General features: G+C 46.0%; 1 protein-coding gene across 4 annotated transcripts in view; it reads right to left on the bottom strand.

Annotated features, from left to right (window-relative positions):
* pde5ab (phosphodiesterase 5A, cGMP-specific, b) overlaps nt 1-13,662 on the bottom strand; it is a 163,305-nt gene that overhangs the window by 128,309 nt on the left and 21,334 nt on the right. For all 4 annotated transcript variants that reach the window (XM_075451730.1, XM_075451733.1, XM_075451731.1 and 1 more), the window contains exon 4: nt 7,305-7,394. In XM_075451730.1, coding sequence (XP_075307845.1) covers nt 7,305-7,394 — 90 coding nt within the window. The remainder of the gene's footprint in view (nt 1-7,304; nt 7,395-13,662) is intronic.

Genomic DNA, 13,662 nt, shown 5'->3' with positions numbered 1-13,662 from the left:
AGAACCAGACAGGTTCGAGCCAGCCATTGCCAGTGACAGTGGGTCGGAGTCCGAGTCCGAGAGCAGTGGGGACGATGATGGTGATCATGGTGATTTTGGTCGTCTTCAGAATGCCGATTGGTGAGCATACACTGTGTTTGGTCTCGGCCACGAGTCACAAAAGCAGCGTGTAATTGTGCAGCTATTTCCACCGCTGTATACACAGCTGGACTGTTTGGCACCAAAGCAGGAGGAACCAAAAAAGGTCACCGGTAATAAAACATAACAGTCCATTAGGCTGCAACAAAGAGACAGAATCCCATAACGCCCTCCTCTCCATCTCTGATAGATAACACCACTGTTGCTACATTTGTGGCACTGAAACCTTGTCCAAACACAAGTATACTCCCACTCACTTTCGTGCTTGGAAGTTCCCCATGTGTGCCGCGGGACGCCGGGGCTCTTGATGATCGCTCTGCCAGCTGATTTTAGGGCAACCATCCCGAGGTGTGTCCGCTCTCCGCCAGGTGGATTCCCCCTGAGTGTCCGCACCGCAGGGAGCTGAACACGGCGGGATGCGCTCCGGCTGATTTCAGGGCAACCATCCCGAGGGGTGTCCGCTCTCCGCCAGGTGGATTCCCCCTGAGTGTCCGCACCACAGGGAGCTGAACACGGCGGGATGCGCTCCGGCTGATTTCAGGGCAACCATCCCGAGGGGTGTCCGCTCTCCGCCAGGTGGATTCCCCCTGAGTGTCCGCACCGCAGGGAGCTGAACACGGCGGGATGCGCTCCGGCTGATTTCACCAGAGAGGAGGCAGGCGAACAGGGAGACAAAGACACAAGTTCTGACCGCAGGTCTCTCTGCTTCCTCTGTCCCCGGTGGTGTGAGCTGCTGGTGCTGAGGGCAACACACGCACCCACAGCACTTCGTACATCTAGTCGCAATAAAAACTGCACTGAATCCAACGTTTTATTGCCTTCACCACTCAACAAGCATACTACAATAGCGGCAGCCAGGAAAAACCATGGCACTTGTGAGTCGCACGGAAGCCCCGCCCCCAGTCTGGAATTCCAGGAAGGATTTCCAAGCGGCAAATTCAAAATCGCAAATTTCATGGGTTTATGAAATGTTTTGGTGTAGGGTCCAATGATCATTATTGTTCCCATGTGTATGTATTATCATTATGTATTGGGTGTAGTGTCAGCTTTCTGTAGGCCTTTAAATCCAATTTGAAAAAGTCAAGAAAGACAAACACACCCAGATTATATAGTTGGGAGTTGAATTTCTACCGCATGTATATATGAGTCAAACTCACTAAGATACTTTGCACACCCTCCACAGTTACCTTTAACCAGAAGCCAGTAAAACAAAAGTTACGTATGTAACTACGGTTCTATGAATCCCAGATGACCGCCAGAGGGTGGTGCTGAAAGCACTGAATGTTCCCTTAGCGCATGCGCCGTTCGAGTTGTAATACCAACAGAGTCACACCTGTGACATATCGGATGATCAATCAGAGGGTATATAGCCTGACGTCATCCGATGCTCTGTTCCTACAGAATCTTCTCGCGGAATGCAAGGATTCTGAGTGACAGAGAATCTCTGGCGGTCAGTAGGGATAAAATAGAACTACGGTTCTATGAATCCCTACTGACTGCCAGAGGGCGGTGCTGAAAGCACTGAATGACTACTATCAGCAATATCACAAGGAATCCAGAGCAAATACCTCACTGAAAAGGCCCAGAGAACCCTTGCAGCAGACCTGGTCCAGAGAATGAGGGGAGGCTACATTAACCCTGTAAAATCTGGTGAACGTGCTCGGGGAAGCCCATGATAGAGCAGCACATATTAGCCGCTTTCGGACTGTAGGAACCTTTGGCAGTTCTAATAACCTTTTAATCCGTGGGGCCGTTTTCTCCCGTGTTCGGACATACAGGAACTCGGGCTATCTCCCTCAGTTCCTATAACTATTTAGCTCCTTCTCCGAGGTCGGGTCTTTTCATGGTTCTATAGAACGCATCTGACGGAGGTGTGTGGTGGTCGGTAGCTACGCCCCTTGTCATGCTGCCACGGCTGAAATGTTTCCTCATACGACACAGACACAACCGGCGGGTGTTTAATAAGTTAAACTTACACTTGTCTCCTTTGTCTGCGGCCCTCTGCTCTCCTTTCATCCTTCATGAAATGAAAAAGTATCGTCTCCTGACTCTCTCTGTGAGCTCTTCCAGCCTCGATGTTAGACGCCTGATGTGATCGTCCATGATTAATACCACCGTCATGCAGACCATGAACACGGTGGCCTCCTAGCTCTCCATATTAGCTTCTTTGTGGTGTTTTTTCTTCTCTAATTACTTTTACCGGGTTCTGTTTTGTTGTTGAATGTGGCGCTAAACGGCTAACGTAACACGTCACTAACGCAGACGGCTGCGCGCGGTGCATCAGTCCCTATCAGGTCCCGACTCATGTGCGAATGCAGACTGAAACAGAAGGACAGTTATCAGAACGAAATTCGAGTAGGACAGTTCTGATAACTGCGTTCTTAGAACGGCTCTATCCGAAAGCGGCTAATGCTTCCATCGGAACCCCTCTCAAGTCTGCCCAGGAAGCGGAGACGCTCCTGGTAGAGTGCGCCTTTAAACCGACGAGTGGGGAGCAGCATCCCGCAGCGTAGGCGTGGCAGATGACATCCACGATCCAATGGGAGCGGCGTTGCTTGGATAGAGGACATCCTACCCTAGGGCCTCCATAACACAAGAACAGTTGGTCTGAGCGTCGTGTAGCAGCAGTGGCTGCAATGTATGCCTCCAGTGCTCTCACTGGGCACAACGACCGAGACCCATCGGCAGTTATCTCTGACATAGGCTGAAATCATGCCAATCTCAATGGCCGATTGCATGAGAAAGAGATAACACTTTAGGCAGGAATGCAGTGTTTGGCCACAAGGTAACACCAGAGCCATCAGTACCCCATCTGAGACATGAAGGGCTGACAGAAAGAGCATGTAGCTCGCTGACCCTCTTAGCTGAGACAATAGCCAACAAAAAGGCAGTCTTACATGATAGCCACTTGAGGTCCGCCTGCACCAAAGGCTCGAATGGAGAGTGGCACAGCAGATCCCAAACTGGTGCACGTGGAACCATCGGCGGGTGAAACTTACGAGCGCCACGCAAAAAAAGAGAAACTAGATTATGGCTCCCCACGGTACAGCTCTCAAAGCCAGCATTATTAGATGATAATGCTGCTACATCCACCTTAAGTATTGAAGGAGAGCGGCCCTTATCAAGAAGAGACTGGAGAAACTCCAGGATAGTGGACACTGCACAAGTGACTGGATCATCATTGCGGGCAGACCCACTGGGAAAACAGCTGCCACCTGATTTTCATATTGCTGGTGAGTAGAGGGTGCCCTGGCACTCAAAAGGGTGCATCTGACGGGATCCGAATATCCAGTCAGCAGCTGTTTAAGCCGTCCAGTGACCACACCCACAGTCGGAGGCGTTGAGGATTGGGGTGCAATAACAGTCCCCCCAATTGAGACAGCAAATCCCTCCTGGTCGGAAGACACCACAGGATGCCGTGACACAGACTCTGTAGGAGCGGGAACATCTTGTGGCCCTCCTTGGCAACCCTCCGAAGAGTAGGCCAAATCAGAGACAGGGGTGGAAAAGTGTATAGGAGGACCCTTGGTCAAGGATGAGCCAATGCTTCGTGCCTGTGCCCCTTTAGTCCCCTGCCCATCTTTTAGGGCATGAGGAAGTATGTTGAATAGTAGCCTCTGGGTTGCTGCAGAGGATCCACTGCCTCGATTGCACCTTTGGCCAGGAGGGCGGAAAGCTCCTGGTCCAGTGGTTGAGCTTTCACCGGGTCGGCGATTGTGGTCACCCTGACCCGGTGTGACATGTGTGAGGGCGCCGTCGGAATTGTAGCTGGTAACCATTGGTCAGAGTGGCAACCACCCATGGATCCCCAGCATGAGCAGCCCAATAACTGAGCTGCTGATGGGAAAAATATCCGACGGTCGGCCTGGTGGCCTCAACGTCCGTCCTCACGGCCCCTAGGGGCCCTGTTGCGGCGGCGGCCAGAATTTGTGGCACGGGCCTGCCTGGCTGGTTGGTGGACTGACTCACGAAAGTCCCTGCTGGGCCTCTGCTGTGCAACCAGAGGATTAAACCCACCAGGCCGATCACAACACCGAGGTGGCAGCCGAATACTGCGGCCAGCCAGCGGGCGCCTTGGATGCTGAGGTGGAGGAGGGGTCACACCCCTGCTGTGGCCTGAATGCTGCTGCCTAGTGTTCCGTGCCTGAACAGTCCGTTCCAGTGCTTCCAAGGCAGCCGGACCAAACAACTCCCCTGGTACCACAGGAACACTACGGAGGGTCTGACGACATGTTTCAGTCAACGTAGACTGCGCCAGCCAGATCTGTCGACGAGCCTGAACCAGAAAAGACATTACGCGCCCAAGCTCCCTGGTCATCAGCGCAAAAGCCTGAAGCGATGCATCACTAAAGCCAATTGCTATAGTGGCCCCACTAGTGTCCTTTAGGGATGAAGAGAGGGCAAACATGAGGTGCACCAAAGAATTGCCAAGTCGGCCAGCACGCGCCCCGGCTTTATAAGCTTTACAGAGGAAGTCATCTGTAACACGGCATTGAGCCCGCGGGCACTGAACATCAATGACGCAGAGCCTCATCTGGTGACACAATGAGTGAGGCCACAGGCATACAATCCAAGCCTGCTTTAACTGACTCATGCATAGCTGCCAACACGCAACCATCTGTGGAGAGGCGTGAAAAGGCTCTAGGGTCCCGCCAACAAGCGTGTAAATCCTTTAGGTACTCCTCTGATGGAGGGACAGAGAAGGGAGAAGGGGCCCGGCCGTGCCTGAAAAAGGCGCTTCCAGGAGCGAACTCCTCCACCTGCGGGACATCCAACTACAGCTGCCTCAATGCCATACGCATGATGTCAGAGGCAGAGGCAGCCAAAGACAACACGCCCTCCTCCGAAGCCAACTCAGGCATGGGTGGAGAAGAGAATCCAACCAACGAAGGATCCAGCTGGCGTGCCTGAAAAAGGGATTTCATTTCTGCCAATTCTGCAGACAAATGCTCAACTCTCATGGAAAGGCCCTGATCAGACTTGGCTTGTCTCTTCTTAGGGGGAGCCACAGAGACTGTGGCCTCATTCCAGCGCTTCGAGCGCCTAGGGAGGGCCACCTGCCCAGAAGGTGGAAGGTCATTGCCACCCTCGGGCGGCACGCTGCCATCACGGACGCTACCATCACCAATTAAAGCAACCAAACTTAGATGCTACCACAGGTAGCTCAATCCAAAACCGAATAACTGATTGGCTAAAATTGGGACAGGGGGCGAGACGCTACCGTCACCAATTAAAGCAAACAACAACCGTAGAGGCTAACACAGGTAGCTTAAAGCTGCAGTCGGCAGGTTTTCAAAATTGCGAGTCTAAAGTCGGAAAGTTCGAACTGATACAACTTTCAGGTCCCTCCCCCAACCTCTAACAAGCTCCGAATCGCCCCCCAAACCCCTCCCCCTCTGTGGACGAGGTTGTGCACGTGAGTTCACACCAGTGTGAGCGCACACAAGCTGGGGCAGACTCACGCTCAGCAGCGTGTGCACAAGCTGTGATTGACAGGTAGGATTCCTCCACCCTAACTTGATTGGTTAAAAACAGCCGGGAGCGCTCGGTTTTTGCAAGCATGATTACAGGCTTCAGAGGGAGCTACAGATTTCGTTATTTTTTCTAAACAGCCTATTTAATATTATACTTCCAGAATCCCATGACAGTTCAAGCTAATATGACTAAAAAAAAGTTGCCGACCGCAGCTTTAATGCAAAGTAGAGTAAGAGGTTGGCTAAAATTGGGAGAGGGGCCGAGACGCTACCGTCACCAATTAAAGCAACCAAACTCAGATGCTAGCTCAATCCAAAACCGAATAAACGGTTGGCTAAATGTGGGAGAGGGGGCGAGACGCTACCGTCACCAATTAAAGCAAACGACAACCGTAGAGGCTAACACAGGTACGCAAAATAGAGTAAGAGGTTGGCTAAAATTGGGAGAGGAGTCGAGACGCTACCGTCGCCAATTAAAGCAACCAAACTCAGATGCTACCACGTGTAGCTCAATCCAAAACCAAATAAGCGGTTGGCTAAAATTTGGGAGAGGGGGCGAGGCGCTACCGTCACCAATCAAAGGAAACAACAAACTTAGAGAGGCTAACAGGTAGCTAAGCTCCAGTGTGTGTGTATCACAAAACAGTGATCAGAAACTGTGAGTCGGGAGAGGAGGCGCAAACGCTATCATCACCAACAAACAGAATTACCTTGACCGAAGATCAACCCGTCGCAGCCCCTAGGAGGGCGAAACACCGCTACTCCAGCCAACAGGCAATCGGGCATCCAACGACGGTGAAATGATGCAAGATCAAGAAAGGCTGATGCCATGCAAAGCGAACTGCATGCGAGAAGAAAAAAGGAACAGAGCATCGGATGACGTCAGGCTATATAGCCTCTGATTGATCATCCGATATGTCACAGGTGTGACTGTTGGTATTGCTACTCGAACGGCGCATGCACAAAGGGAATATTCAGTGCTTTCAGCACCGCCCTCTGGCGGTCAACAGGTATGAAATAGAACCAGGGAATAACAACAAGAGATGTTGTGTATCTCATTTGTTACAAATTAAACCGTACAAAATGTAAAGAGCTGTAAAGCTGTCCAGTTCTCAGCTAGTCCAATTAAATGGCATAGTAGAGCTACAATGTAGACAGACTACACTGTGTATCTTCTAACTCCTGAAACACTCTTTGACACCTAAACCATATCAACTTTGCACTTCTTTACCTGTTTTTCTAGCTCATTATCTTTTAAATAGATTTAGTGCTTAATAGTTACTCCAGAATTTCTTACTGTACTGAAACATGAATGCTTCTCCTCATTTGTAACTCACTTTGGATAAATTCACCCTAGAAATGATACAATGCAAATGTGAATAAATTACTTTGTGGATATTCAATGCACTGAAGAATACATTTTTTCTTAATAAACAAGGCTACAAAAAATGACTTGCTTGTGGACACCGTTGCAGTTATTTTACTAAATTGCTTTTGAGATGGTAGATCGTCTCATCTACAGAAAGACAAGCAAAATTCCCAAAATGTCAAACACCTTGGTGATGACCTCAGAACTAGATGAAATTCCTTCCCAGTTAGGGTTTTCAATCATCCATTTTATTTGTGGTTGGACTATATAATATCAGGCCTAATGGACCTTTGTGTGGTACATAATGCTGACCATCAACTCACCTCATCTTTGTGATTTTTGATGGGCAGACAAAGTATGCTCTGTGTTTTGTAACCAGTGATCAGGTCGACTTCTGCATTGAACCTTGGGTCCTGGGGAAGCAAAGAACACATAAATTATCCTGTTAGTATGCAGGCTTTCTGATATATGTATGCACTGTGCATTGTGTTGAAGCCATTCCTGATATAAAACTGCGCTATGCTCTGGGCTCTGTTGGTGTTTGGGATGTTTCCACTTCAGCACGCCAGCACATAAATTTGTCACTCTTTTCACTGCAGACTAAGATCAAAAGGCTTTGATTGTCAAGCAACAGTATACAAGGTTTCAACATGGCTTGCGTCACTCTCAACAAAAGGTACCGAACATTTCAATAATATATAAGCACGAGGCGTCACCTGCAATCATACCCTCAACAACCACTCCAGCCACCTACACTTACAACACCTCCAGATCCTGTTTGTATAAAGAGACTGATATTCTGTCGTTGCTGAACAAATGCGTAGCTGGCAACGTTATACAAGCAAAAAATTCTACTCCCCAAAAGCATAGATCTCACATACACTACATAGCTTTACAAACTACAAGTAACAAGAAAGCCCTCTTTGGTTTTCAAGAGGCCTCATCAAGAGAAGTGGCTTCTAAAGGCATATCAAGGACTAGTGGATGGAGAGATCTTTTGTTTTGTAGACTTTTCTCCCATTGGCATTGGCAACTTTGTTTATATAGCACCAATTAACAATGGTTAAAGACAGTTAAATCTAGTAGATTATGGCCCCAAAATACCAAACAATAAGACCAATACTGTCTGAACAGTCTTCTGTACAGTCTCCGCCAGTCTTTGGGTGAACTAACCTTTTAGTTAGTTACTTAACTTATCTTGGCAAAACTACTGTCAATCATCTTATTATTGAAAAAGCATCAATGGTTCACATTGCCGGTATAGGACACAGTGAAAGCAGTCATGTCTGATATCACTTTAGCGTTTTCATATCCTTTGTGGAAACAGCTGTCAACAACTTGAATCAAGACAGAATATCAAAAACAGAACACTTGTATTCATAATTAATTGATGAAAGAATATCAATCATCAGCTGCTATGCATGGGGAAAAGTACAACTGTATAATTCCACTGTCCAAAAGCCTTGACACCGTTTGAAGTAAATCAGAAAACTTTTAACTCTATAATTGTGTAAGATCTTACAGTAAAAAATGCATGTTCTCTCCTGGATATACTCAGTACACAAACTTTAGACAGCAATCTGTTGTTAAGGACTATATTTTGAAAGCATAAATAAGGTTTTATGTAAACATACACACAGATTGAAGTCAGGCTGATTTGAACACTCACAAAACACATGCATTTAATTATAGTCACATTCTTCCTCCCCTCCTCCAAAGCAAACAAACACTATACAGACATCTGCTTCTTTTTGAAGACACTCATAACTCTTCCAAAAGGTCAGTTTCTGTGGCCAGTGAGCCGGAACCACACACATACAACACTTTCACTTACAAACCCATATAATAGTGGCAAAGCTATATCCATATGCATTTATTTTCATCCTAACACAAATCTGACAATGATCAGTCTGTCACAAGTTAACTGAGGTAACCAGGGAGCACTGTCGGAAATAAAAAAGGAGAGAGAGGTCAGAAGCTCCACCTGTACAGGTGGGGTTAGTGGTGCCCAGTACTGAAACTTAATCTGCAGCCACAAGTTAAAGGAAAATGTTTAGATTGAACTCACCTATTCAATTTGTTCAGTTTATTCATTCTGAAATATTATGCATTCCTGAGTAGCACATGTTATATGATAGCAGGGTTTTAACTTTTTTAAAAATATATATATTTTTAAGGTTTTCACATTATTTACATCCAGATAACTAATTTATCTATCATTTACTATATTATTTACTATTATCTACTATTGGCGGAAAGCTCCCATCCAAGTCCATTAAAATTAAATGTAATCCTTGTGCAAAGACTGCATTCAATTAATTTCAGTCACTAATTCCTCATAGATCCCCAAAGATAACTTAAAAAATGTTTGTAATAAATTCTACGAACAGCTAAAAATAAGGAGATCAAATAGTCATTGTAAGCGGTTACTAGTCCGGTTTCTTCTCACGAATTAAAGGGGAACTCCGGGGCATTTGAAGCGCATTTCCATTGCTAGAGGTTGTCAAATACTGATAGTAGGACACAGACAGGTGCAAATCTGCGCTCCCTGTGTGGAGATAGCGCTGTTCGCTCAGCCTGTCATGCGAGGCTAATACGTGGTGGCTAAGGGGCAAGCGCTAACCCTTCCACGTAAAACAACAACTTGCACACTGCAGAAACGTCACACCACTTTATAAACCATCCGACAATAAAGTCACAAGCCTTACCATCAAAACCATATGCATGGTTCTCACATTACTGGCATGGGGACGTTACAAAACAACTTTATAAACAGCATGTCACTTACCTCTTGTCGGTAGGCGCGCGCATGTTAAAGCCCAAAACAGTCAATGGACGATAATCCCATATACAAAACAATTATCTTCTCTAGAAAAACTGCGTTCAAGTATTTAAAACATTACAACAATGTATTGTTGAGAAAATTTGCCTAATTGCTCATGGATGTATTTGTCCCAAGTTGAATGTAAATGTAGATGTAAATGTACTTTATTTACACAGCCCTTTACAGACAATCCTTACGGTGTACCAAAGTGCTTTACAGCAGGTAATAAATAAAGAGAAGAAGAAGTAAAAAAAATAAAAACAATAAAAGAACAGTGAAAGCAATAAAATATAACAAAATCGATTAAGATAAAATAAGATAAAAGTGCCATCATACTACTGGGTATTAAAAGCAATCCTAAATAAGTAGGTTTTTAGCCTAGATTTGAAGAGGTCAGTAATAAGACGCAGCTCGACGGGGAGCTTATTCCAGAGCCTGGGGGCAGCGACGGAAAAGGCTCGGTCACCCCAGTGTTTGTATTTTGACCTCGGCACTTCTAGCAAAAATTGATTTGTTGACCTCAGAGCTCTACCAGGATTGCGGACTGTTAAAATCTCAGATAAATATGATGGGGCGAGGCCGTTAAGAGCTTTAAAAACAAACATTAAAAGTTTAAAATCAATTCTATAAAGGACAGGAAGCCAATGGAGGGAGTTAAGAACAGGAGTGATGTGCACATGTCTGTTAGTGTTGGTTAAAAGACGGGCAGCAGCGTTTTGCACAAGTTGAAGGTGACTGAGAGAAGACTGGGAGACGCCAACATAAAGTGCATTGCAATAGTCTAACCTTGAACTTATTAGGGCATGGGTGGCTTTCTCAAGGTCAGGAGACGCAACTGGAAAAAAATAGTCCTGACAACATTGTTAATTTGTTTGTCCAACCTCAGATGACTGTCAAAGGTCACTCCCAGATTTCTGACGGTTGAACTAAGCTTTGAAGACAAGGTGCCAAAACCAGCCGTCACAGTATCCCCAAACACAATGCATTCAGTTTTGTCATCATTTAAAAGAAGAAAATTTTGGGCCAACCACTGCTTAATATCACCAATACAATTAAACAAAGAACATTGTGCACTGTTACTATTTGGCTTCAATGGTAGATACATTTGTAAATTGTCTGCATAACAGTGGAAAGAAAGGTTGTGCCTGGCTATAATTGACCCAAGTGGTAGCATGTACAATGAGAAGAGGATAGGGCCAAGAATAGATCCTTGAGGGACTCCACAGGAGAGAGGAGCACTAGAAGAGGAAAGGTCACCAACGGAAAAGGTTCTACTGGACAAGTAAGACGCAAACCACTTCAATGCAGTGCTGTGGATGCCAACATAATTCCTTAATTCCTACACAGTTCCATAATTCCTGCAGTGCCGTGGATGCCAACATAATTCCTGCATAATCCATCGTGTCAAAGGCTGCTGTGAGATCAAGCAGAACCTAAGAGCTCTAAGTCCCCAGGCTCGGATGGATTTCCGGGAGAATGGTATAAATCGCTGAGGGAGCAGTTAATACCAATACTGCATAAAAGCTTCAATTATACCCTGAGGAAGGGAGTCCTCCCCCCATCTTGGAGGGAGGCTACGATTTCGGTGATTCCAAAAGGGGGCAAGGACCCAATGGAATGTGGATCTTATAGACCTATTAGTGTTTTAAACCAAGATTGTATTGAATTGTATGCAACCATCTTGACCAAAAGAATGGAGGAAGTGTTGCCTCTTCTGATTGATGAAGATCAAACTGGGCTTATTAAAGGTAGACAAACTCAGGATAATATAAGGAGGACCCTCCACACTATTGAACATATAAAAAATGAGAAAATTGGAGCTATTTTACTTAGTATGGATGTGGAAAAAGCATTTGATTCGGTGGGGTGGGAATTTGTCTATAAAGTCATGGACAAATTTGGTTTCCATGAGAAGTTCATTAAAAGGCATCAGGGCACTATACACGTAGCCTGGCGACGCCATCCTACGTACTTCCGCCCAAAGATTTTGGCTCCGCACATAGTCTGGCCCAACCCCCCTACCTCGGTTCGCTCAGTGTTTCGCCAATCTGCAAACAGTTGAGATTGGTGACGCAGAACTCACCTGCGGAGTCCATTGTAGTCCATGTAATTGTAGTTCAACCGCAGCGGAAATAAACATGGCGACGGAAGAAGAGACGCTAGAAGCTATCCATGAAGTTGTCTCAACTCTGGAGAGCATTACACAATTAAAACAAGAGCAAGAGGAATGCCTCGTCAATTTTGTTAGTGGCAAGGATGTCGTAGCTCTCCTTCGGCGCATAACCTACGTCATTTCTAAACATTACTGAATGGTTAAGGGAACTCCAATGAATTTAAGTTGCTGAGTAAGGTCCCAGCCTCCATGGGAACGGATTCCTCTTGGGTTTTTCCAGACTGTTTGACGGAGTCAACAGTCGGCTTTCGCCCAGGCTACTATACACGTCCCCCATAGCTAGAATTAAGGTAAACGGAGGCCTGTCAGGAACTATTCACCTGCAACGTGGCTGTCGTCAGGGCTGCCCAGCCAGCCCAGTGCTCTTTAATCTTTTTATTGAACCTCTTGCTCAAGCCGTAAGACAGAATCCTGACCTGGAGGGCATCACAATAAAAGAAAGGGAATACAAAATTTGTCTTTATGCGGACGACGTTCTGGTCAGCCTAAAGAATCCAGAGTCAGGAATACCAAGATTAATGGACTTCCTGAGGAGGTATGGAACCCTGTCAGGCTACTCCCTTAATGTCGATAAAACACAAGCCCTGACATTCAATTACATGCCATCATTAGATCTTAAAAACTAGAAATGCACTCAGAGAGTGCAGACCTCCGCCAACCGCCAACCTACCTGTGGATAGCGAGCCATGTATGGACATACGTTCCTGATGTGGGCTACTTGTTCTTTGGCGCTGTCAGCAGAAGAGGCATTCCCTTCTCCCTATTCATTATTGAACAGCAGTGTTCACCGTTATTAATTATTATTAATATTATTATTATTATAATGTTTTGTCGGGAAGCAGTGTTCTGTCGGGAAGCAGTGTTCGCCGTTCTCATTACGCTATATGCAGTTATGCACACTGGCTTGCCGTGCAAGTAAATCCGCGCACTATGCATTCTGTCTGGCTTTGGGCATGCTATATGCAGTTATGCACACTGGCTTGCCGTTGCAATCTTTTGCTGTGCTAATTACAGCAAATCCGCGCAATATGCATTCAATCCGCGCACTATGCATTCTGTCTGGCTTTGGCTCTGTTTGCCTTTGGCACCTTGAGGTCGCGCCACCTTGTGGCAGGTCGCAAGATTGCAGCAGCACGAACAGACGAACGAACATCCAGACAAACAGACAAACTCGGGCGATCACATAACCTCCTTGCCGGAGGTAATAAGTACAAGTTCAACTGGGACTCTTCCTCTATTAAATACTTGGGTGTGAAATTAACAAAGGACATATCACAGTTATTCTTGGAAAATTATACAAGTATTAATTCCCAGATAAAGGAGGAACTAGACAGATGGGCCTCCCTGCCCCTGGAGCTTGGTAATAGGATTTCGACAATAAAGACAAATATTTTACCCAGATTACTTTACCTGTTCCAGTCTTTACCTATTTGTGTTCCTGATTGTCAATTCAGAGAGTGGGATAAGATCATATCCCGTTTTATCTGGAATGGCAAAGCTCCCAGGGTGAGCTACAAGACTCTACAGCTGCCAAAGTGCAGCGGGAGGATGGGCTTACCAAGACTCAAAGACTACTATTTAGCGGCACAAATAAGACCGTTGTTGCTCTGGTGCAATAAAGACTACTTTGCAAAATGGAAAGAGTTAGAATTATCACTGTCAGACAGGCCTATACAGAGTCTAT

The sequence above is a fragment of the Odontesthes bonariensis genome, chromosome 19 (genome assembly GCF_027942865.1).
Source record: "Odontesthes bonariensis isolate fOdoBon6 chromosome 19, fOdoBon6.hap1, whole genome shotgun sequence".
In the NCBI taxonomy this organism is placed as follows: Eukaryota; Metazoa; Chordata; class Actinopteri; order Atheriniformes; family Atherinopsidae; genus Odontesthes; species Odontesthes bonariensis.
Note: the sequence above shows the minus strand (reverse complement) of the source record. Positions and strands in the feature narration are given on the sequence as shown.